This window comes from Lycium ferocissimum, chromosome 11, assembly GCF_029784015.1.
Source record: "Lycium ferocissimum isolate CSIRO_LF1 chromosome 11, AGI_CSIRO_Lferr_CH_V1, whole genome shotgun sequence".
NCBI lineage: Eukaryota > Viridiplantae > Streptophyta > Magnoliopsida > Solanales > Solanaceae > Lycium > Lycium ferocissimum.
The window spans coordinates 34,333,255-34,356,408 of record NC_081352.1 but is presented as its reverse complement, the minus strand read 5'-3'; the positions used below and the strand labels follow the sequence as shown (position 1 = coordinate 34,356,408).

At 36.3% G+C, this 23,154-nt stretch overlaps 3 protein-coding genes and 1 long non-coding RNA gene across 5 annotated transcripts; 3 read left to right on the top strand and 1 right to left on the bottom strand.

Moving 5' to 3' along the window:
- The first annotated feature begins 552 nt into the window (after positions 1-552).
- Positions 553-1,141, top strand: LOC132037258 (uncharacterized). Its single transcript, XM_059427751.1, has one exon. It carries the CDS (start codon positions 674-676, stop codon positions 1,061-1,063), a length of 390 nt encoding a protein of 129 aa, XP_059283734.1. The 5' UTR covers positions 553-673; the 3' UTR covers positions 1,064-1,141.
- Positions 1,142-1,388: 247 nt separating this feature from the next.
- LOC132038268 (uncharacterized) lies at positions 1,389-2,241 on the top strand. Its single transcript, XM_059428957.1, has 2 exons — positions 1,389-1,460; positions 1,525-2,241. Exons 1-2 carry the CDS (start codon positions 1,389-1,391, stop codon positions 2,239-2,241), a joined length of 789 nt encoding a protein of 262 aa, XP_059284940.1.
- Positions 2,242-7,859: 5,618 nt separating this feature from the next.
- LOC132036270 (uncharacterized) lies at positions 7,860-8,831 on the top strand. Its single transcript, XR_009409546.1, has 2 exons — positions 7,860-8,279; positions 8,363-8,831. It is a non-coding gene; the product is annotated as an uncharacterized LOC132036270 (long non-coding RNA).
- A 1,387-nt stretch (positions 8,832-10,218) lies between these two features.
- On the bottom strand, positions 10,219-17,668 carry LOC132036958 (uncharacterized). Of its 2 annotated transcripts, none has more exons than XM_059427374.1 (9): positions 17,042-17,668; positions 15,668-15,708; positions 15,505-15,583; positions 15,368-15,413; positions 15,167-15,265; positions 13,153-13,221; positions 12,743-13,076; positions 12,452-12,597; positions 10,219-12,377 (listed from the first exon to the last, which is right to left on the bottom strand). In XM_059427374.1, exons 1-9 carry the CDS (start codon positions 17,521-17,523, stop codon positions 10,848-10,850), a joined length of 2,826 nt encoding a protein of 941 aa, XP_059283357.1. In that variant the 5' UTR covers positions 17,524-17,668; the 3' UTR covers positions 10,219-10,847. The 2 variants fall into 2 exon arrangements, with proteins under 2 accessions (XP_059283357.1, XP_059283358.1); XM_059427375.1 differs by having other exon boundaries at positions 15,668-15,713; positions 17,050-17,668.
- Between the last annotated feature and the right edge of the window lie 5,486 nt (positions 17,669-23,154).

The following is a 23,154-nucleotide window of genomic DNA, read 5'->3' as shown; positions in this document are numbered from 1 at the left end:
CTAGCCCCACTCCGCACCACGCCCCACCCTTCACTCCCTTCATCATACCATTTTCCTAGTTTATACTACTCCGTCCGTCCCATTTTATATGAGGGTGTTTAATTTGGCACGAAATTTAAGAAATAAATAAAGACTTTTGAAACTAGTTATCCAAAACAAATCATAGAAACTTGGATGGCTAGAAATCATTTCTTTTTTTTATTACATAAGGGGTAGGGGAAGGGAAAATGGAGGAAGGGATTGCAACGTGGGGATTCGAACCTTAACAACAAGGTGAAAGTTCAGGTAGTCAACCAACTAAGTTACTAGATGCCCTACAAATGGCTAGAAATCATTTCATTAAAGGTAAAAAAGTATTTTTAAAGTTGAATTTTTACTAAGTATAGAAAGTTATTATTCTTTTTTAGACTGACTAAAAAAGAAAAAGTGTCGTATAAAATGGAACCGATGTAATGATATTTTTAAAATAATATTTTTTATTTGCTTATCAAACACTAAAAAAATAAGTAACAAGAACTTATTTTTCAGCAAAACATTTCTCACTATACCAAACACTCCCTTATTCCTCATTTAGCCCCAAATTGTTCTTTTCACTAGAAGCCGCCTCTCCTCAATTTTGCCCTAACCTAGCACAACTCATATTCCCTTGATTGATACCTCAAATCCATCACCAATGGCGTGTGTTCCTAATTCATCAATGACTCTTCTCTTCGTAGAAATGGGCGTAGGTTACGATCAACACGGTCAAGACATAACCTCAGCTGCTATGCGTGCTTGTAAAGACGCAATTTCATCCAATTCAATTCCAGCTTTTAGAAGAGGATCTATACCTGGTGTTTCCTTTGATCGGATGAAACTGCAGATCAAATTAGGAGTTCCTAAGCCTCTTCAACGCAGTTTAGATCTGGAGAAAGTGAAGTCGGTGTTTCCTTATGGAAGGATCGAGAATGTTGAGGTTGTTGATGGTGGATTGGTATGTTCTAGTGGTGTTCAAGTTGAAGAAATGGGAGATGCAAATGATGATTGTTATATTGTTAATGCTGCTGTTTATGTTGGTTACTAGTAATTCACCTGTTTTTATCATCATTTTGTAGCAATTTAAGTCAATCAATGTAGAGATTTCTAGTGTTTGTTTGTTGCACATCAGTTTGATTCCACTATTAAAAGCAGAAAACGTGAATTAATAATTGAATGCTTCAATACTGATTTGAGAATTTGAATCATAAACAAACAGTCAAACCTAGAATTTGAATTTTCAAATGTTCTAACTTCGAATTTGATTTTCGAAATTATTTTGAACTGCGACGCTAGCTTGTAGAGATGCAATTTCTTCGAATTCAATACCTGCTTTTAGAAGAGGATCTATACCTGGTGTTTCGTTCGATCAGATGAAATTGCAGATCAAATTAGGAGTTCCTAAGCCTTTGCAACGCAGTTTAGATCTGGAGAAAGTGAAGTCGGTGTTTTCTCATGGAAGGATCGAGAATGTTGATGGTGGATTGATTTGCTCTATTGGTGTTGAAGTTGAAGAAATGGGAGATATACAATGTTGATAGTGGGCATCGAGGGGATTGGTGGTGGAATGGAGAAGTGCAAAGGAAGGTGGAAGCAAAGAAGGTGGCGTATGCGAAGTTGATAGAAAGCAAGGATGAGGTGGAGAAGTTGACGAATAGGGAACTTTATAACATGGCGAGGAAGGAGGCGAAGTTGGCGGTTTCGATGGCAAAAACGGCAGCTATTGAACGCCTTTATGCTGAACTAGAGAAAAAAGGCGGGGATAAGAAATTGTTCAAGCTAACCAAGGCGAGGGAGAGGAGGGCACGTGATGTGGATCAAATGAAGTGCATCAAGGACGAGCATGGCAAAGTATTGGTAGAGGAGGCTCACATTAGACGGAGATGGCGGTCATACTTCCACAAACTCTTGAATGAAGAAGGGGACAGGGACATTGTGTTGGGAGATTTAGAACATATAGGGAGGCGTCGCGATTTTGGGTATTGCAGGAGTATTAAGGTTGAGGAGGTTAAGGGTGTTGCTCGTAGGATGCGCAAGGGAAGAACGACCGGACCTGACGAGATTCCTGGAGAATTTTCGAAGATTGCGGGCTCGGCAGGTTTGGAGTGGCTGACTGATGCTCGAAGAATGGAGGTCGAGTGTAATGATCCCTCTATACAAGAACAAAGGCGATATCCGGAGTTGCGAACAACTATAGAGGTATCAAGTTCGCTAGCCATACTATGAAAGTGTGGGAAAGGGTGGTGGAGAGATGAGGGTGAGGAGAGAGGCGTATCTATTTCGGAGAATCGGTTCGGATTCATACGGGACGTTCGACTACGAAGCCATCCATGCTTGTAAGGAGACGGGTAGAGCGAGAGGGAGAGGAAGAGGGACTTACACGTGGTATTCATCGACCAGAAAAGCCTTACGACAAAGTTCCAAGGAGATCTGTGGAGATGCTTGGAGGCTAAAAGATGTACTGTGGCGTACATTAGGGTGATCAAGGACATGTATGAGGGAGCCAAGACCGGGGTAAGGACGGTAGGAGGAGACTCGGAAGCCTTTCCGGTTGTAATGGGGTTGCGTCAAGGATCGGCTCTTGGTGGTTTTTACTTGCCTTGGTGATGGATGAATTGACACGGCAAATTCAAGGTGAGGGTGCCATGGTGTATGCTTTTCGCGGATGACATAGTCTGATCGACGAGACTCGTAGCGGAGTTAACGCTAGGCTAGAGGGTTGGAGACAAACTGCGGGTCTAAAGGGTTCAGGCGGGTAGGACCGAAGGCAGTACTTGGAGTGCAAGTTCGGTGAAGCGCGCGAGAGGTGGCGTGGAAGTAAGGCTGGTATAGGGTCGTCAGAAGCAAAAGTAGTTTCGAAGTATCTTGGGTCTATTATGCAAGGCGGTGGGGAGATTGACGATGATGTCACACGTCGTATTGGGCGAGGGTGAATGAAATGGAGGCTGCTTACGGAGTGCTATGTGATAAGAAGGTGCCACCACTGACTTAAGGGCAAGTTCTACAAAGTGGTGGTTAGGCAGAGCTATGTTGTATGGGGCGGAGTGTTGGCCGATTAAGATCTCGCGTTCAAAAGATGAAACTTGCCGAGATGAGAATGTTGAGATGGATGTGTGGGCACACCGGGAGTGACGGGATTAGGAATGAGGCTGTCGGGACAAGGTGGAAGTGGCCTCGGTGGAAGACGAAAGATGCGGGAAGCGGGGCGAGATGGTTTGGACATGTGAAGAGGAGAGACACGGATGCCCCGGTGCGGAGGTGTAAGGTTGGCCATGGATGGTTTCGAAGAGAGGTAGGGGTAGGCGAAGAAGTATTGAGGAGAGGTGATTAGACGGGGCATGGCGCGATTCTGACTGCAGGGACATGACCTTAGATAGGAGGGTATGGAGGACTCGTATTAGGATAGAAGGCTAATAGATAGTATCGTTTATCCTTTCATATTAGTAGTCGCATTATCGCGATATAAGTTCTTGTGCTTTGATTTACTCGCTACTATACGTTATTTTATGTACTTTGATTATCTTATTTTATCTTGATAGCTACTACCCCTTTGCAACCGCTTCATCATGGCTTAGTCGCTTTCGTTATTTTCATTTCCATATCGCTTTGAATTTCTTGGCCTTATCCGACCTCTTTTTATCTTTCTATTGAGGCAGAGTCTTTCGGAAAGCAATTGTCGTCTACCTTGGTAGGAGTAGTCTAAGTTTCCTACTTTCCTCTCAGGGCCTCACGTTGTGGAATTTCACTGGGTTGTTGTTGTTGTTAGTGCTGCTGTTTATGTTGTATTGATGATCCATCTTTTCGTTCAAGAAGAACCATTTTGGCTAACTATTTTTTTTGTTGTAAAATAAAAGGCATTAGGTTCTGTTAATTCGAATTCTCAGGTTCTTCATCATTACTGTATACTTGCATGTGCCATTTGAGGTCCCTAGCATTTGAGGTCCCTGGCAATGAATGAGTTTGAAAAATTAGTTTGTCAGTGAGTTACTGAGATGAAAATCGTAAGTTAACACTGTTAATGTAAGTTGGAATTGGAATTCCATTTGCTGGGTGTTTGAAGTTTTTTGGAGGAAATTTCACTTTCACTTGCAAAACTTCAAATTTTTTTCAAGTAAAATACATGTTCAAACACAATCTCGAATTCCAAAAATCACAAATTTCAAAAACTGAAATTTTAAGGTTTCAACTTCAAAATCTACGGCCAAATGGGAGCTAAGTGTTTGTTTGTTGCACATCAATTGGATACTATTGTCAAAAGCAGAAAACATAAGTTAGAAATTGAAGTTGAATGATGAAGAAGAAACCACAAAACTCTATACGCAAATATTCGAACTTGAATTTTAAAAAAAATTTGAACCTTGAACTTGAATTTCGGAATTAATTTAGATTGGGTGTTGCTTTACTTAGGGAGCTTATATTGCCGCCATGCCTCTTAGTTCATCCTAATAAAAGAGGAAAGTTGTAATAGGTTGACAATGAACATATAACTAGTTCATTGTTGTTGTTTTAATTAAAGTTAAAAGGAGTTTTAACTTGCATCTACCGCTGAATATGCGTTCAAATAGAGCCAAATGGTAACAACTGTTCTATAGGATCATGTCAATTAATTTAATATTGAGGCTTAATTTATTAATCTAATTGGTTGACCTTTAAACCATTAGATATATTGTCCTTTCATATTAGTATTAAACAACTGCCAATACATTGATCATTGGCCTACTATAAGCAGCGTCAGCTACTTTATTAAACTATTTTCAGCCCCTTTCAAAGAAACTGTCATAGTGCATGCATTAGATATCTGCAGAGGGACAACTGAGAAAAAATTTCTGAAACGTATTCTTAGGCCTGACATAGTCTCAAGTCTCAGCTCTTAAATAACTTATTCACACTGAATATTTGCATCAAATCATATCAACTTATCATAATTAAGTGATTTAATGAATTGAGTGAGAATCGGGGGGGGGGGAGGTTGTAGAATGGGAATTCATCCGAGTCTCCTTTGCACAAAAACCACACTGTACGTATATATAATACTTTTTTATGTATATATAGTAGGCAATGAACTCCCTTGTGAAAATTGTGCTTCTGTCATTAGTAAGAATATATATTAATTAACTATGATTAGGTAAGAGGTTTGACTTTATATGAAATTAATTAACCTCGTATTGCTTTGAACAGTTTGTGCGTATCTGACCTTTTCTCATCATGTTTTCTCTTGAGTAGGGGTCTTAGGAAAACGCAGTCCCCATCTTCCGAGATGGGGGTAAGGTCTGCGTACGTTTTACTCTCTTCGATCTACACTCTGTGGGATTTCACTGGGTATGTTGTTGTTATTGATTAGGTAAGAGGAATATATATATAATCACATGTCATGCTTCGATTAGTTTTGTGCAATCACTTGGTACGAATAATTTTTTGCCGTTGTCATACTTAAAAACTAATTTCAACTCAAGCACACAAGGGCTCGAAGTCAGTCAAAAATGGAATTCCCTCGCTGCCTCTATTAATCAACCATCGTGTGTTGGGATTTCATATAAAGTCAAACCTCTCTATAGACTATAACAATCATCATTTATATGACATTTCACTATAATGATCATATTTCTTTGGAATCTATATTTCATGTTAAGTTATACTCTGTGTTTTCTGTAACGACATTTCACTTTAGCGATAAATAAATTTCTAGACAAATGATGTGATTATAAAGAGATATGATTGTATGCTATAGCCGACATTAAAAGCTACTATATAAAAACATTGAGCCGTGTACTTCAAGAATATGACGTTATTTACTATTCCTTTCATCCTAGCAACTAGCACTAAAATAGGGTCTATGACCAATACATGAAGGTTTTTTAGTTGGGTTCCAATATATGTATACAATAAAATTGAATGGTAATGAAGAATTGAAAGTATTGAAAATTAAGCAGCAATTCGATCGTCTGGATTGTAGTGGTTGAAAGTAGACAAAATGACAAAAGCTGTTTGATTATGTGACCCCCACAGCCCAATGAGAATAAAGTAGCTGTTTTTTGTTTGTAGACTAGAGATTGGTTAAGTCACGTTACACAAAATCACGTAACGACGTAACAACACGAGTCTACATTCAACAAATATCGTATTCGGGGTTGGCGGCCTGGGGCCTATCCTCTATGCACCATTCATGAGAAGAAGTCGGCGAAATTAAGTAATTTTAATTCAAATCGTATATTTGTGATTTTGTGTGTATAAATTGTAAATTTTAGAAAACAAAAAGCAAAATTTCAGAATCAATAATCAAATTTCAAATCTTGAATTCGCTTTTGATCCATTGTTGTTACATGGATTCAACAATGGATTTACAAATTCGAGATAACCAGTGTTTCAAAATTAACTCTATATAAATGAGTTAAAGTATAAATAGAAATAGAACTATATATATTAAAGTCGATCTTAATTTAGAACTCGCAACATTTAAATTATAGTATTACATGAGTAGCGGGGATTCATGTCGCATTCATCAAGAGGAAAATCAAATATAAGATTCCAATATAAACTCTCTGTTATTCGATGCATTACACTTCTACAGCAACAACTTTAATTTAAAAAAGAAAAGCTGAAAAAAAAATAAGAAATCAAACTGTGGTTCAATTGTAACAATTCTATGTCCAAACAGTTTTCCAAAAAACATTTCTATGTCCAAGCACTAGTACTACCAAGGATTATGATAGAATAGATATGATTCTTTCACCCTTAATTAGAGGTCTAAAATTCGAGTTTTGGATATGAAAAAATTCTGATAGGGAGCTTTTCCTCCTCTAATGGACCTTACACGACACAAATTCAATCGATCGAGGCTTCGAACACCGGATAGGATAACCAAAAAGAATTACTAGTAACTTTGAATGTTGAAAACTTGAAACAACAAAAGCCATTCAATAGCATTTCAGAGGCATGCTTCCATTGTCAAAAGCACGTGTAGTAGTACAAAACTGGCGATGGATCAAAATGTCAAAATTATTGACCTGAATCACGTACACACATTAGTCACCTTCGCACTAGTTATTCTAGTGCTTCCTGTTGCATCTGCCAAGATATTTTCTTCTCTACAATTTTTTTTTTTATATATAGTTTTATAAAATTAAATTATATATACCGATAGTCTATTTTTTAAAAAGAATTAATAATAGAGTTGTAGATTAGTAATTACTTTTATCAGATAATCAATTAATGTTTATTATAAAAGTTACGTATAATAACTTTTCTAAGAGACAATTGTATAAATATAATTTACACCGCTGGAACACAAAACTTATTCTTTGACAAAAGCATGAGTGTGCTCTTCAGTGGAGGCTTGTTTCATAAGGAAAAGACCACATTCATTAAACGTGTTTAATTGCTAGTGGTGGTCCTAATCAATAAAAAAGTTGAAAGCAAATATAAAGAATTGAGAAGACAATTCAAACGCTAAACAAATAGGATTACTAGAAATTGTAATTTCGTAGCAATAAATTATGAATCTAAGCTTGGTGCAAATTTCGTAGCAATAAATTATGAATCTAAGCTTGGTGCACGTACAAATTTTTTTCATTTGGTTTTCCACCGGCGGTCGTTACTCGTTTTGGAGTCCACTAAACTGTTCGACCAATAGTTTGGTAAAACTTTGGGTAAAGTGCTCCTTACCAAAAGTAATTCTACACTCGACACTCAAACCCAAAACCTCTAATTAAGAATAAAGAAATATTTTTCACTCCACCACAACATAATATTGTTATTACTATCAAGTAAAATTGATCAAACATAATAAGTAATTCTTCACGTCAAGTCTAATATGATAACCTAGAAAATAAGATGAAAATCTGCTATAACCATAAAATTATTTTAATAGTATAAAAGTTCTTCACCGGTATATAACTTAAATCAATATAAAAATATAGGCAAATGGTGCTGGCTCGTTTAAATGGACTTAATTGCCAATAACGACTTTCGCATGTTGTTCACATTTTTGTCTGTTGTCCATAAATATACAAAGACAATCCTATCATTTCATCATCACAAATATTCAAAAGAAAGATTGAGGAGGAAGAGGAGAGAAGCCACAATATTTCTCCATATGGCTTTGTTCAATTTCTGGGGCTGCTTCTCTGAATCCTCAGAATCAAGCAGATTCGTCTGCAAAGGCGACGTTTGTGTCCTTCGTGATCACAACAAGGTCATCAACAAGAAGAAGAATAAGCTAAGCTTGAGGATGCCCTTTTCTCCACGCAAATCCTGAAAAATGACTAGTAATATATTACTACTTCATATCTAGATAGATCATTTATTTTTAGTTATGTGAATAATGGTTCTGTTTCTGTTCTTGCCGAAGGTTCATTTAGCACAGCAGAACAAGGATTCTGAATTTCTGAACTCAGAGGCGAATTCAGGATTTAAGCTCTACAAGTTCAGCTTAGTATTGAACTTGTTGTATTTTAATAGGTTTGGACCTACTATTTGTTGTAATTTTAGTGGATTTTTACGTATAAATTTATGTTCCGCATTGAGACTACTGGATTCTGATGAATATGGCGGCAACGCTGCATCCACCTCTGCTTCTGATACATCTTTCAGTATAGAGAATTTCTAGTGATTTTTTTTTTTTAATTTGTAACATTAGTTCGAAATGAGCTTCACTTGAACTATATATACTGGTCAGTGAAAATTCATATAGCCGAGACTTCCAACTGGCAGAACTGATAGTGATGCATAGTCTTCCTTTGATTTCGTCTCTGTCAGATTTTTGCCTTCGAAATTTTGCGTATTCAATCACGGAATGATTTGTTATTTTCTTTGGAGAAGTTTTTTATACAAGAACAACTCTCCCAGGTTTGAATAAGATGATAATCAAAGATAGACCCTTTTGAAGAGAATAATCATTCCTTCCAATTTAAAGCAGATTGTATTAATACGTGACGTATTTTCGGTATATTCACAAAATACCAAAACCATGATCTACTAATGTAATACAAAAACATAATAACACTACCATTCCACTTAAGAGCTCTTTCTTTGTAACTTAAATATTGGGGATGGGTTGCTTTTGACTTGACAGAGATGGAAGAAAATGACCGATAGTGGATGAGTACAGCCATAGTATACATAGAGAAATACAAATTTCAATCTTGTTTTTAGAACTAAAGTCAATTGCGCTTTTAAAATACTTGGCCACTTTACCTTTTGCACGCCTATTAAGGAATTATAAATAAATAATCTATTTTACTATCTTACCCTATCTCTCTCTAATAAATACATTCTACTCTCTCCTTTTCATAATAAGTGGTGTTTTTAACTTATGCACACCCCTTAAGAAATTGCTCACTCCTAGAAAATTATCAGTGTTTTTACTAACATACCCCGAATTAATGCCTAGAAAAAGAAAAGTTACTTACTGATTCTTGATTATAAATAAGGGTAAGTTTGGAAGAACAAGATCAATTTCTTCTTAAAATCCTAAAACACCACTTATTTTAAAACTGAAAAGCCTAAAACACCACTTATTTTAAAACTGAAAAGCCTAAAACACCACTTATTATGGAATGGTGGGTGTAATCAATATTGATTATTTTCAAGAACATTTAATACTAAGGGTAAGATAGGAAAAATTTAATTAATTTTATTTTGATTTTGTAAATGAACATGTAATTTGTGACATATATTTTTAGTAATGTGGCCAAGTAATATGGGACAGAAGGAGTATAATATATGTTGAGGTTTTAGTTATTTTCATCCGTGATCAGCTTACGGAAGTCAATTGCATTTTTAAATTGATGAGTTCAAAATAAATATTTGTTGAAATTTTAGTGATTTATTTTCAGTGCTAAAAATATTGAGTTCAATCAGGACAAGAACTCATACGGTCTATTTGCCTCTGCATGAGGGCATGACTAGCTGGCATCAAATCATGTGAACATTGCAGTCAAGGCTGGATTTAAAGGGTGCCGAGAGTATTCATCCGAATATATTCAGTAAAAAATTACAATGTATATATAAGATAGATTTCTTGTATTCATGTACATATATTAACTTTTAAATACCTAAACAAATGCAAAAAGTTAGTTTAAGCGGTCTAGAGTGTTCAAAATTATCTAACGTCTTAAGTTCATTCTCGTCGACAACATACTTTTTATATTTAGCCTTTGTTGTTCAACTCCGCGAGCACTAACCAAAATATTGACAAATGGCACAAAAAAAGAATATCAATTCTTTTGCATTTCTCTAAATATTACGCCATTACATGTAGATGAAAACCCGCAGATCTAAGGAGGAAAATGAGGTAGAACTACAATGATTGAAGTAAAATAACAAAAAACTCCAAAGACTAGTCCCACCTTGCTTCAATGTACAATGAATTAAAGCATTTCTATCAGTAAATCACCATATAGCGAGCCCTCGAACAAACTATTATTAACTTAACAGGCTTCCCGTCTTCAGCTATCTAAATCACAATGTCCAAGTCAGTGATTGTCAAGAAACCACACGACACACCGACTTGTGACCTGGACAGTGGTCCTCCTGTTGTTCCTGCTGCCTATCCTAAACCTGAACTAGATCTATTGCCTTTTCCCACCATTGAACACAATAAATACCTCGGAACATCCATAAAAATGAAGCAGCTGACTCCAATTGTCTAGTTGCTAGCCTTAACGTCCCATGAAATGAGACCCGATATCAAAGCCTTCAGCAATTACAGGCAGATGCTAGTGGTTTGCTGAAGCAGTGGTGCCCAAAAACAAGATTCAGACATGCCAGCCAGAAGATCCGAAGGCTCTTGTGGTTCAGACCTCTTCAAATATTTTATCGTAAATTGCCTGGTCTCATAATTGCAAGGCAAGGTCTGGCTGCTGAGAATCAACCAAAACAGTCGAAGATGGCCGGCCAGGAGACCCAGATGACTGAAAACTAATGTTTAAGTCAGGAGGAAGGGAATCCTGCTTCTGTCTTGGCTGTGCTGGTTGATTAAAACTCTGCCAAGGAGATTGTACCTGGAATCTAGACAAGTCAGCAGGTACTGATTGACGGAAAATCATTGGCTGATTCTGGAATTGAGCTTCGCTGCCCACTCTCGCAGGATGAGGCACGAAAGCATGAAGCGGAGTACTGTTCTTCTCAGCCTGAAAGTGCATTGCCGATGCAGGAAGTTCACTCCGAACTCGTGAAGCTTGTTGCTGGACATGGCGAGAAGAGTTATACAACGAATCAGCAGAAATATGACTATTCTGCATGCTTGTTGTTTCCACACCTTGTCTGAAACCTCCCGCTGCCCCAACTGACATCCATGCTCGGGCAGCAGCGGCAGCGGCATTCCCTGAATCATCTTTCCTCGAAGATGGAGTCACAGGGGAAATTGGAGAAGCATCAGTTTGTGACTGGCTCAAAGAGTTCTGCTGATTTTGAGCCTTTCCGGCCAACATTCTCATCAACTGTACAGGGTCACTGAGGCCCTGCTCCTGTTCTCGGTGAAAGAAACCCGCTGCTTTTCTCACAGTTGGAACGCTATCAGCAGTTAAATGCGCCACTGATGTAGTGTCCGAGTTGTTATTCACAGATCTCCCATTGGGCAGTCCTCCAACAGCATTTCCATTCATGACCGGTTGCTTAAAAGACCCAGACCCAGCCGAGAATGGGTTCCTCGGACTTGCCCCAGTAGACCTCGATCCAGGTATTTCAGAAGTACTAGTAACGTGACTCTTTCTGATAATCTCAGAATTCCTTTGATTGGCTGAGGGTGGGCAGTTTAACTCAACCTGCTTCTGCAGGTTTTTATTAGGTTCAGTTTTGAAATTGTTCCTTTTATCAGGTTCAGTTTTGAAATGCATCTTTTTATCAGGTTCAGTGAAATTCCTGGATTGCAAATCTGGCTGCTGGTATCTGGGGCTAGCACAAATAGGAGGTTTCTTTCCAGAAGAAGAAAGAAAAGATGGTCTGCCTTCTAGATTAACCTCCCTGGGAGATTGCTCCTTTGAGGGAATTAAGATATTCAGACCGCTCTCTGTGGGCTTACCGCTAGTTGAACCAAGATATGGTGATTTTCCTTCTAGCATAGGCCTTGAAAGAGGTTTATCTTTTGCAGCAATTGTGTCCTCAGATGTTTTCTCATTCTTTTGAGCTCCAAACTTGTGTACAGACTTGGAAAAGAATGGAGGTTCCTTCACGGTATGGTTCTCAAGCACCAATACTGGGGTTGGAAGTGGCTCATATTCCCCAACCCACCCACGACCAAACTTGAACCCAGGAGGTAATGCCTGTTCAATTTTCTGGGATGCAACTCGCCATGCAACAGGCCCGAGAGTTGCAGCAAATCGGGCAAGGCTCCTAGCATATCCATGATCAGAATAAAGACCAACCTAAACACACAGGAATTTTACATAAGAAGAAGACAATAACTAAATGTAAATAAAACTAGTTATGTGGTACGCACAGTAACCAAGTGCTTGCTTTCATCTTCAAACGTTGAAAATATGGACTCGGTGTTGCTAACTGGTTGTGTGGCTATGTTGTAACTTGCACGACGATTCTCATCAGGCACAGTTGATTTCCTTCCAAATCTGGATAGGGGACCCTTCACTGCAACAAGTTAGTAAAAATCTTGATTAATTCAAGCTGTCAACAGCTAAAAGAGAAGTGCAGGATAAAGAACAGGAATGACCATGTTACTATGCAAATATGAACATCTAGATTATTTTTGAAGACAAACAATAATTTATGGCACCTGATAGTGATTCTTCTGCCTTCTCCACATTTTGATCATTGAGTGAAGAATTTCCTTCAGCAAGCCCATCAACACCATAAGGTTTCTCTGATACTCCAGCAAGGGAAGTGTTGTTCAGAAAGTGGTTATCTCCAGCAGCGGCAAGAGTGGCACCTGACGAGAAATCAGAGCCAACAGTTTCCTGGAACATCTGGACAATCGGCTTCTTTATTTGCTTCCTGACAACAGACCCGTATTTTGTCTTCTGTTCTACCTTCACATCCTTCTCAGAACGGTCATAGTTGATTCTTAGCTTCTCAAATTTCTTTGTAGCCAACTCTTGGATGTTACGTGCCTTGCCAAAAAAGTTGCAAGATAAGCATCATAGATTCAAAGAGAAAGGGTGACTAAGATAAGGTTGCAAGAACTACCTGTTTATGGTAGATAGTATCTGATGAATTGTACTGCATTGCGTTTGAGCAAAGGAGGAAAATATCGCTCTGAAATGGAACAATGAAAGTTTGATTATTCAAGGACATCAAGCTAAGATCAGTACATACTGGAAATTTGCTTGCTAGTAACATAGCTTAAAATCCATTTGAAAAAAATGGTGAGAATGCACTTAATAAAACAAAAGTGACAGTTGGACTTCAACAGCCTCATGGGTAAAGTCACACACAAAAGACTAGCTAGGACTTCTCCTTCATCAAAGAAAAGAATGAGAAGAATGAACACAAATTGAAGTCCCATGAACTCACATCTCTAAAAGTGACGCATAGTATCTCCCTGGTAGCCTTATATCCTACAAAGAGACATTCTATATTCCTCGTACAAAATTAAAAAAGATATTGACTTACCTATAAAAGCAAACACCTTAAGATGGGCTAGTTACTACACCATTACAATACTGCTTGAAGCATCCAAAACGAATGATAAGCAGTGTGACTAAGTCTAGCATGCACATTCATGCAATAACAAAACACCTAAAGCAGAAAAGCTTCAGACTACATAGAGGACACCGTGATATCGTCAGCAATTCCTGCTTCCCTAGCACTTGGTTTTGCAATATCATTATTTTATGTATTCACCAGACTTGAAGTACTCAAATATTTCAAATTTTCCTCAACTTGCTGAGAATACCAACTGATTTTTACTTTCTATTTTTGGAAAAGGAAAAAAGAGATAAAACTGAATTAGGCATCAGATAACCTAAAACAGGGTCATGGGATACCACCCAACCCCTTCCTCATTATCTTCACCCCAAAAATCAGAAAACCACAGGTTTCCATTATTGCAAAACTCATAAGAGAAATAGATGTTATATATCAGTAAAATCCATTATGCCTCCTCAATTAACAAAGAAGAAGCCTAGAGGCTGCAGCTAAAACAAATTGTCAGTATCCAACAACTAGAAAGATAAACAATCTAATTAAGCTTAGTCATTGATATTCTTTGATGTTGCTCTATTTTCCTCTTTAGTTCCTCTTCCCAGTTGAATAGATTTCACAGCAGAGCTACAAGGACGAACTTCTCCACCCACAATGGTATTAGATCCATCTCGATTAAAAGCAACTCCTCTCCCATTTCCGCGCATTCAGTAAATCACAAGCACCAAATAGTATGAGCTTTTTAATTATACAAGGAGATAGAGCAATGTAGTGACTACACTAAGAAACCGTTCAAATTTCAATTATTGAGGGTAACACTAGCCAAAGGCGAATCCAGGATTTCAAGAGGATGAGTTCACCTTAGATTTTTTTTTTTAAAAAGACGCAAAAGTGCAATTAGTAGGGTTCGATCCCACAACCTTAAGTGATTAAAGGTAGTACTTAGCCAATGCTCCATTCGGTCTAGTTTGAGCATGTGTTCCTTTAGTTAATATTAGATATATTTTACGGATTATATACATAATATACCGAGTTTAGTGGGGTGACCATGTGTTCACGTGACCCATTTTTTATACCTGGATTCTCCCCTGACACTAGCAGCCAAAGCTACAGATTCTCAATACCACTAGTGATGAATGGCACAGCACCATCAAAAGACTAAGCCTCTTACTCTTCATAGCCACATAAATTGAGCTGTCAACAGAATCAACATGTTTCTTGTCACTCAAAAAAACTAAAAAAACCCTACTTACAACCATGCAAGCTAACGCTGGAAGGAGAAAAGAACGAGACAAAGTCAAGTGTGAGAAGTCATGATTTCTTTTTCTTTTCTTGATGAAGTGAGGAGTCGTGATTTCTTGAAACAGAAAGAAACTTATTCCCGTCATCTAGATGCAACGACCCAAGCATAACAATATATCCAAAAGGCAAGCGTACAATGCCCAGTTCAGTGCCGCTGGAATACCAAAACGCGCAACACAATAAGAAACAAATGCATTTTCCTTCACTCCACAGACAAAATTAACCAGAATGAAGAGGGTTAGTAGAAGAGATTCACCTCAAATTGCTCCAAAGTGGTGTATGATCCATTTCCCAACTTGTTCCTGACGGTGGCAAAGTCCATGGGATGCTCAATCACCTCATGGTAATCAGGAAGCTGCCCAGAAATCAAGAAACAGCTAAGCAGCTTTTCTTTAATTTTACTGTCAGTCTCCAAATAAGACTTCTAAAACAAAAAACTACCCCTCCAAAAACATACCTCTTCAGGATCAACAGGTTCCGCATAAACACCGTATATATCTTTCCTGTCACAAGTAATTAAGGAAACTAAACATTACAAGGGCCACTAGCTGAACAACCAACAATATTGCCATTTTTCTAACAATTAACACCTACTTCTGTAACTTGTCGAGAATCAATTCCAATGTCTTCTTGTCTCGCAACGGGATTCCAGAATGTGGTTCCGATGGTGTCCCTGCTCAACCACATCATACATTCAATAAGGTGGACAAGAATCAAACATGAAATATCTCCATTTCTGAAAAATCAGAAACTATACCTGGAGCAGAGTCTACACCTTTTGATTCTTCATTCCTTCCTCTAGCCTGTCAAAATCCAACAGTAACCTTAAACATCCATAAACATAATCACCAAAATACAAAAGCACAGAATTATACAACAATCAAGCAACTATCCCTATCCTAATTTAGGTCAGCTATATAAATCCTCATTTATTCACCTTCTATAAAGATCCATTTTCTCTCAAGAATACCATCTTTCAAAAAATAAGTTGTTAGAGTTTTCTAAGGACCACGTTTGGCCACGGATAGTTTTCACTTTTATCCGGAATATTATTCCCAAAAACTATTTGGACATAGAATTGTTACAATTTTCCGGAATTCAGCTTCTTTTCCGGAAATTCGAAAAACTACAAAAAATTATTTCCACAATTTTCATTCCAAATCACTCACAAAAATTCAAAAAACAACTCCAATTTCCAAATACCATTTTCAACTTGAAAACAAATACTTACTACTTTTTTTTTTTTTTTCCAAATTTCACAATTCTTATATCCATACGCCCACTAAGAGACTAAAAAATCTCCTCAAAATATATTAGAGTGCAGAAAACTCAAAGCAAATTAAAAAGACTCGTGATGAACACATGAAGAAAAATCGGGTCCTGCTAGACAGAGACAGAAACAAAAAGAGGGACTATGGGTTTTTATATATAGAGAGAGAAAGAGAAGGGGAGAGAGAGAGAAAGGTGGGAGCGTGTGAGCAGATTCTGTGGGGGTTAGTTTTTGACAGTTGACCCGACAGTTATATTAGTATATATCAATCCCCCCGACACAGATTTACCTACATATACCATACACACACACACACATTGAGTAGTGCCTATATGGAAAGAGAGAGAAACAACTGTGACTGATTTAGAAAGTCTGGTCCAATTAGAAGAAAGAAAAAAAAAATCTCAGTTCACTCAGCTTAGCTGGACTTCAATTTGTTCCCCAATTTGGCTCTCGAAACTTAACAGTTCACACTTCTAGTGGTGGAGCACGATAGACTGAAGGTGATCAGTTGAACACCCTTCGTCGATATAGAAACTTAAACTGAATATCCATATATACATGTCAAAAATCACTTTCTATACTTATATAGTATTAATTGATAGCAAAAGTAAACAGAGGTAACAATCTGCCATTTCTTATTTCGAGCTCAAACTGAGCTCGACAATCTTCCCCATTTTGCTCTCAATTTTCAAATTTGATATATTTTTATAACTGTAGTGTCCAGGCCGGGCCGGGCCAGCTTGCTAGCACCTCGACTAATTCCACCGGATACCTGTCAACTCCTACTAATTTTGAATATTTACATGGAACATCATCACTTTCACACTTTGCTTTAGTAGATTCTTAACTGAGATCCACACACATACCTCATCATCATCATTTTCATTTTCAATTTCATTTCCATTTCCATTTTCAATTTCCTCATCATTTTCTTCTTCCTCTTCATCTCTCTCGTCGTCGTTGTTGTTAATTTTTCTCTTCTTAGACGGCTTCCTCTCTTCATCATCCGATGAAGCTGACGTGGCAGGTCGTTGCCGACGTGGAGTTGACTCAGCGCCTCCGCCGCCGCCGCCGGCTTCATCGCTCTGCAACTTAAGCAACAGTTTCAGCTTCTTCTCTCTTCGTCTCTCATCTCCATCGATGTCCTCGATGAAATACTCGTCGTCGTCCAAGTAATCATCGATGTCAAACGCGTACCGTACATTCCGACGCCGTCCACTTCGCCGGAGTTCTCTTTCCTGCGCAGTTTCCGGCAGCTCAACGGCGGCGTTGTTACGGCGAGCTGCTAGATCTGCTTTAGATGGACGTCCTTTCTTCTTCGTCTTCACGATCTGCCCCATCGACAAAGGTACTCTTTCTCTCTCTAGAATTTACTCTTTCTCTCTCTACAAGTCTCTCTCTAGATTCTCGTCCCCTTTTTCTCTCTCTTCTTTTACTAGCATTACATTATTTTCTTCCTCTCTGACTGTGAGGTTGTGTGCTTTGGCTTTTTTCGAAATTGCTTTTGTGGTCCGAACCTCAGTCCATACCTCAGCCTTGGTGGTGGGGTCTATTACCCAGGATTTCAAATAATCCCTCCCTTTAGTTGTTCCAATTTGAAAAATCGAACACAAATTTATCACTTAGTTTCCTAATTTATTTTTATTACTATTAATTAATTATTATCATTTGTCAAATGCATTTTCAAAATCTTGAGTTTATTATATTCAAAGAGTAATATAACATATTTGTCATTTTATTAATTATTCTCTTCGTTTTAATTTGTTTGTCTGGTTTTAACTTGATAAAAAAATTTAAAAGATAAATAAAAAATTTAAATCTTGTGATTTTAAATTAAAGATACATAAAATGTATTAAAATGTCATTTCATCTTGTGGTTTTAAAATGTCGTGTAGAAAATTTAAATTAAAAAATTGTCAAAAAAGAAAAGAAATGTTTTTTTAAACTGCCTAATAAAAATAAAACAAACAAATTAAAATGAGGAGATTACTTCTTAAGGGGCGTGTTAAGTTAGACAGGAAAAAATAAATCGAGGGAGAATTTATATTAACGTAGAACTGAGCTTCTTTGCTCTCTATGTATGAAACGCCGTTGGTGGCTGAGAATAACGACGTTAAATACCGCCCGCTGAGTTTGCGTGTCCAAAGGTGTGTTCCTGGTTACGTCAAATCATGCATGCTTTCTACATAAGAGCGTGAACTTCACCCATAGATTTATTTGACTTATATTGAAGATAGATTTATTAGACTGATATGGAAGATAGATTAAATTCAAATTTAAATTGAAAAGTCACGTATCAAAGATAAATTAAACCTCTAATTAGAGTTGAAAGAGTACTCATTATCCCCACAATCATTGTTAGTACTCGAGATGGATTCGAGATTTATTTTTATAGGTCAACATTTAGTGTTTTTAGTACTGAATTCATTATATTCTTTATTATGAGTTCAGATTAATTATTTATTATAATTTATATATATAAATTTATACTTCGCGTTTAAATTACTGGATTCAAAAGAATCCGGTAATCCCATGTTGCATTCGCCACTGTTAGGACTATAAGAGGTTATGGAGAATACATGATTAAATATCATATGCATTTATATTATATTAAATTAATTATTTTTTAAAATAAAACTATAGTTATAATTAAATAATAAATATATGCAATATATTTTTTATTTTGTTTGTATGTATTCGATATGTATATTGAGCGCGATTAAATACTTCTCACGATATATTATGTGTCAGTCTTGTCATTTCGTGAGCTGGCGCGATTCCATTTAAAGTGACCAAATGCTTTTTGATTTTTGAGTTTATTTTTTATTGCCCTTTTGCGTTCAACGTCCAGTTGTCCGAAACCAAAATCTTTTTTTTTTTTTTTTTTTTTCCACCCGGTATACGATACCTGTATTGAAACACGATTATATTCAAATTCACCCTGCTTAGAGCTTCATTTTGGGGAAATCGCTCCTTACTAAGAATTTTTTCACATTCAGAACTCGAACCCGAGACTTATGATTAAGGAAAACCAAAATCCAGAATAAAGGAGCAATTATTTCGCGCTCTTAATTACAGAAGTATGAAGAGCTCGACACTTTTGTAACCCAAAAAAAAAAAAAAAAATGGAACCAAACTAACCCATTAAAAAAAAAGAACCAAATTAGGCTTCACGCACAGAATCTGTGCGTGAAAGGACCAAACTGTAACTTTTTGAGTTTGGTCCATTCACGCACAGATTCTGTGCGTGAAAGGGGGTACTGTTTTTTTTCTTCTTTTTTTAAGCTATCAAAAATCACGTTTTTTTCATACTTTGAGCAAAAATTAGTCATGTTTCAAAACCACGAAATATCAATATTTTATATAGAACTTAATATATTTTTTTGCGTACAATAACGTCGGCTCATTACATCAAGTATACCCAAACTTTTGGATCGTCGTTTTAGGAGTCGTAACGTACCCCGAAGTAAGTTTTGTTTGCTTGGAAACTTATCATCTTTGTTAAGTTTTGTTTGCTTGAAAACTTATCATCTTTGTTCTTTGGAAATCAAACTCAAAATTAATCTTTTTTTCGTACTTTGACCGAATATTAGTCACGTTTCAAAACACCGGAATATAAATATTTTATACAGAACTTAATATTTTTTTAGCATAAAATAGTGTCGGCTCATTACATCAAGTATACATATATATTTGGATCGTCGCTTTAGGGGTTGTAAAGTGTCTACTTTAAGTTTTTTTTTCATACTTTGACCGAAGATTAGTCACGTTTCAAAAAGTTGGAATATAAATATTTTATATATAACTTAATATTTTTTTTAGCGTACAATAATATCGGCTCATTACATCAAGTATACATCTGCCTCTTCACTCACGTAAATAAAAAATAAGGACCGGAGCATAGGTAGAAAACTAGTTGTAAATTATTGAAACTTTAAATGGTTATAACTTTGCGCTCGGATGTCCGATTTACGGGATTTTTTTTTTGATTCAGGGTATTTTTTTGAGATCTACGCGAACAAACTACCGTGAGGAGGTTTGGCAGAGCCGATTTTTCAAAAAACGCCCGTTATCCCTTTCAATTTGAATTTTCCCCCAAATTTGTGCAAAAATTTCATTCTTCTCTAGTAAAAATCTAATGATAAAAAATCTATTTCGATATGCTAATCCCGTGGTAATGATGTTTTGAATGTCAATTTCGAGGTTCGAAATTCAATTTATGAAAACGAGTTAGATAACATTAGTGAATATTATAAAAAATAAAAAGTGTCTACTTTGTTGCATTCACCAATTTGGCTTGGTGGTTTAGCCTCTCTTTTTTACTTCTTTTTTATGCCAACAACATGGGATCAAATTTTGGTGGGAGCATTGAATGAGATATATTATACCTTGGTTGAACCTCTCGTATTGGATGAATTATTTTTTAATATAATATTTTTATTTCAAAACACTTAAATCAAAATCCTATGAAATATGACACTTAGATCTAAAAATGACAAGTTTTCAAGCAAACAAAACTTACTTCGGGGCACTTTACAACCCTTAAAACGACGATCCAAATGTTTAGGTATACTTGATGTAATGAGCTGACGTTATTGTATGCAAAAAAATATATTAAGTTCTATATAAAATATTGATATTTCGGGGTTTTGAAACATGACTAATCTTTGCTCAAAGTATGAAAAAAATGTAATTTTTGATAGCTTAAAAAAAGAAGAAAAAAAAAGTACCCCCTTTCACACACAGAATCTGTGCGTGAAAGGACCAAACTCAAAAAGTTACAGTTTGAATCTGTGCGTGAAGTCTAGTTTGGTTCTTTTTTTTTTTTTTTTTAAAGGGTTAGTTCGGTTTCAAATTATTTTTTTTTGGGTTACAAAAGTGCCGGGACCAAGTATGAATAGAATATTATGGCAACAGCCGGGCCAGCTTCATTCATCGCACTTCGTTTATGTCGTGACAACAACAACAACAACAACAACAATGAGTATAATCCCGCCATGTGGGGCACTTCGTTTATGTCGTGAGCTTGACTAAAATTTAATTAGATTATATCTTGTTTAACACATAGCAGTAATTAATAAGAGATTATAGTAATTAGATATCTGGAAAAAAAAAATGAATTCATGATGTTGCAATTTGTGAATTAATTGTAATCTCGGTGAAATTAATTTGAACTATCCCGTAGTGGCATTTTTTTTTTTTTTGGCTAGTAGTGACTGTAAAATTGAAAATTGACTAGCAAAAATTAATATATTATGGAAGATTTCAGATATTTCGTGGAATTAGTTAAGGTGCACGTAAGTTGATTCAGACACCACAACAATAACGTATCTAGTGTAATTCCACAAGCGGGGTATGGGGAGGATAAAGTATACGTAAACCTTACCCCTTTGGGAGATAGAGAGGTTGTTTCCGATAGACACTAAGTTGATTCAAACACCGCGATTATTAAAAAAGTTACTACTATACTATGGGTATAAACTATCATTAAACATTTTCCTCTCCACACACTTTGCCAAATTCAGTACTGATCAAGGAATTAATCTTTCCCAAATTCAGTACTGATCAAGGAATTAATGTCAGTGCGGTAATTCGTCAACGAAGAAAAGTTGCAGATTGTATGCGTCAGAGACAAGATACATATTATTATAATAGTCAATTGAAACAAGAAGATTAAATATAGCACAGGAAATACTAAACAACAGCACTGGAGGAGATTCATAAACAACAGCACTGGAGGAGATTCATAATTACATGTTGTCTTAATACATTAAACTGGTCCTTTTTATGTCATGTGACACAAGTCAAACTATTAGTAGCTCTTTATGTTTGAGGTTAGTGATTGATCAATTCTGAATCAAATTAGGTGTAAGTACTATAATTAGTTATTTTGGAGCTTAGTAGACTAATGAAAGCGACAACCGGATTATTTATTTTTTGTTTCAGTTCTTCCAAAATACGTATCGTCGCCTACATAAATCATTAGAGAGCAAGATGCACTGTAACCAACCAAATAAACTATGGCATTGTTACCACCGAATATATGCAAAACATTTAATTAGTCTTTCGACTAAAATTTTAAAAAGTTTGTAGGTATGTTTTCAAGCATCCATTTCGTACATAATTAAGTTAACTGTCCCTTTAAAATATGTTATCTCATTTAATTATACGCATTAGTCTCAATAAACCGTAAAAGTCAAAGCTTGTTCCAATTGATGCTGATGTGTATAATTAAAGTATGTGACATATTTTATGTGTCTATGAAATGAGCACTTGAAAACACACACAAAAAAAAAGTCAAAAATTAAGTTGAAATTGTCTAATAGAAATATCTTATCATATGTTTGCTCACTTGAAAACTTATCATAATTCGAGTATTTACGTTTTGACATATTTTATGTGTCCATGAAATGAGCACTTGAAAACACACACAAAAAAAAAGTCAAAAATTAAGTTGAAATTGTCTAATAGAAATTCCTATCATATGTTTTCTCACTTGAAAACTTATCATAATTCGAGTATTTACGTAAAATTTAATAAATAGCAAGTTAAAGAAATCGTATTCGGCCAATAAGAATTAAAAACTCAATTAAACATGGAAAAAGTAGTCTCACATTTATGCTGAAGTTATTGTTACTTATCCACATAACAAAACAGCCCCTTGCGTGTTTGCATCAACATGGTAATTTGACCGATTACAACATTCAATATACAAATTTGAAATTAGTCAAAATTTTACTCATAGCAACAACTGGTATAGTTGTCTATCATAGAAAAAGTTTTCAACGTACAGATTCCCTTGGTACTGGCATGATATGATACCAATCATGAAAATTGTAGTAGTAGTACAGTAAGTTTAAGAGAGGCAACTGGGTCCCCTTTTAGCCATAAAAGCTCCAAAGATTGAAACTGGTGCTCCTAGCTAGCTACCGCTATGAGCCAAAGAGCCTTGCTTCTCTATATCTGTGATT

What these genes read in the sequence shown, in the direction of transcription:
- LOC132038268 (XM_059428957.1), top strand. Translation starts at nt 1,389, where the DNA reads ATGAAATTGCAGATCAAATTAGGAGTTCCTAAGCCTTTGCAACGCAGT. An exon ending in ATCTGGAGAAAGTGAAGTCG is followed by an intron (nt 1,461 to 1,524) that starts GTGTTTTCTCAT and finishes TTGGTGTTGAAG; the next exon opens with TTGAAGAAATGGGAGATATA.
- LOC132036958 (XM_059427374.1), bottom strand. Translation starts at nt 17,523, where the DNA reads ATGGGGCAGATCGTGAAGACGAAGAAGAAAGGACGTCCATCTAAAGCA. An exon ending in AGGTGTAGACTCTGCTCCAG is followed by an intron (nt 15,584 to 15,667) that starts GTATAGTTTCTG and finishes GTGGTTGAGCAG; the next exon opens with GGACACCATCGGAACCACAT. An exon ending in AAAGCAAGCACTTGGTTACT is followed by an intron (nt 12,378 to 12,451) that starts GTGCGTACCACA and finishes CTGTGTGTTTAG; the next exon opens with GTTGGTCTTTATTCTGATCA.
- LOC132037258 (XM_059427751.1), top strand. Translation starts at nt 674, where the DNA reads ATGGCGTGTGTTCCTAATTCATCAATGACTCTTCTCTTCGTAGAAATG.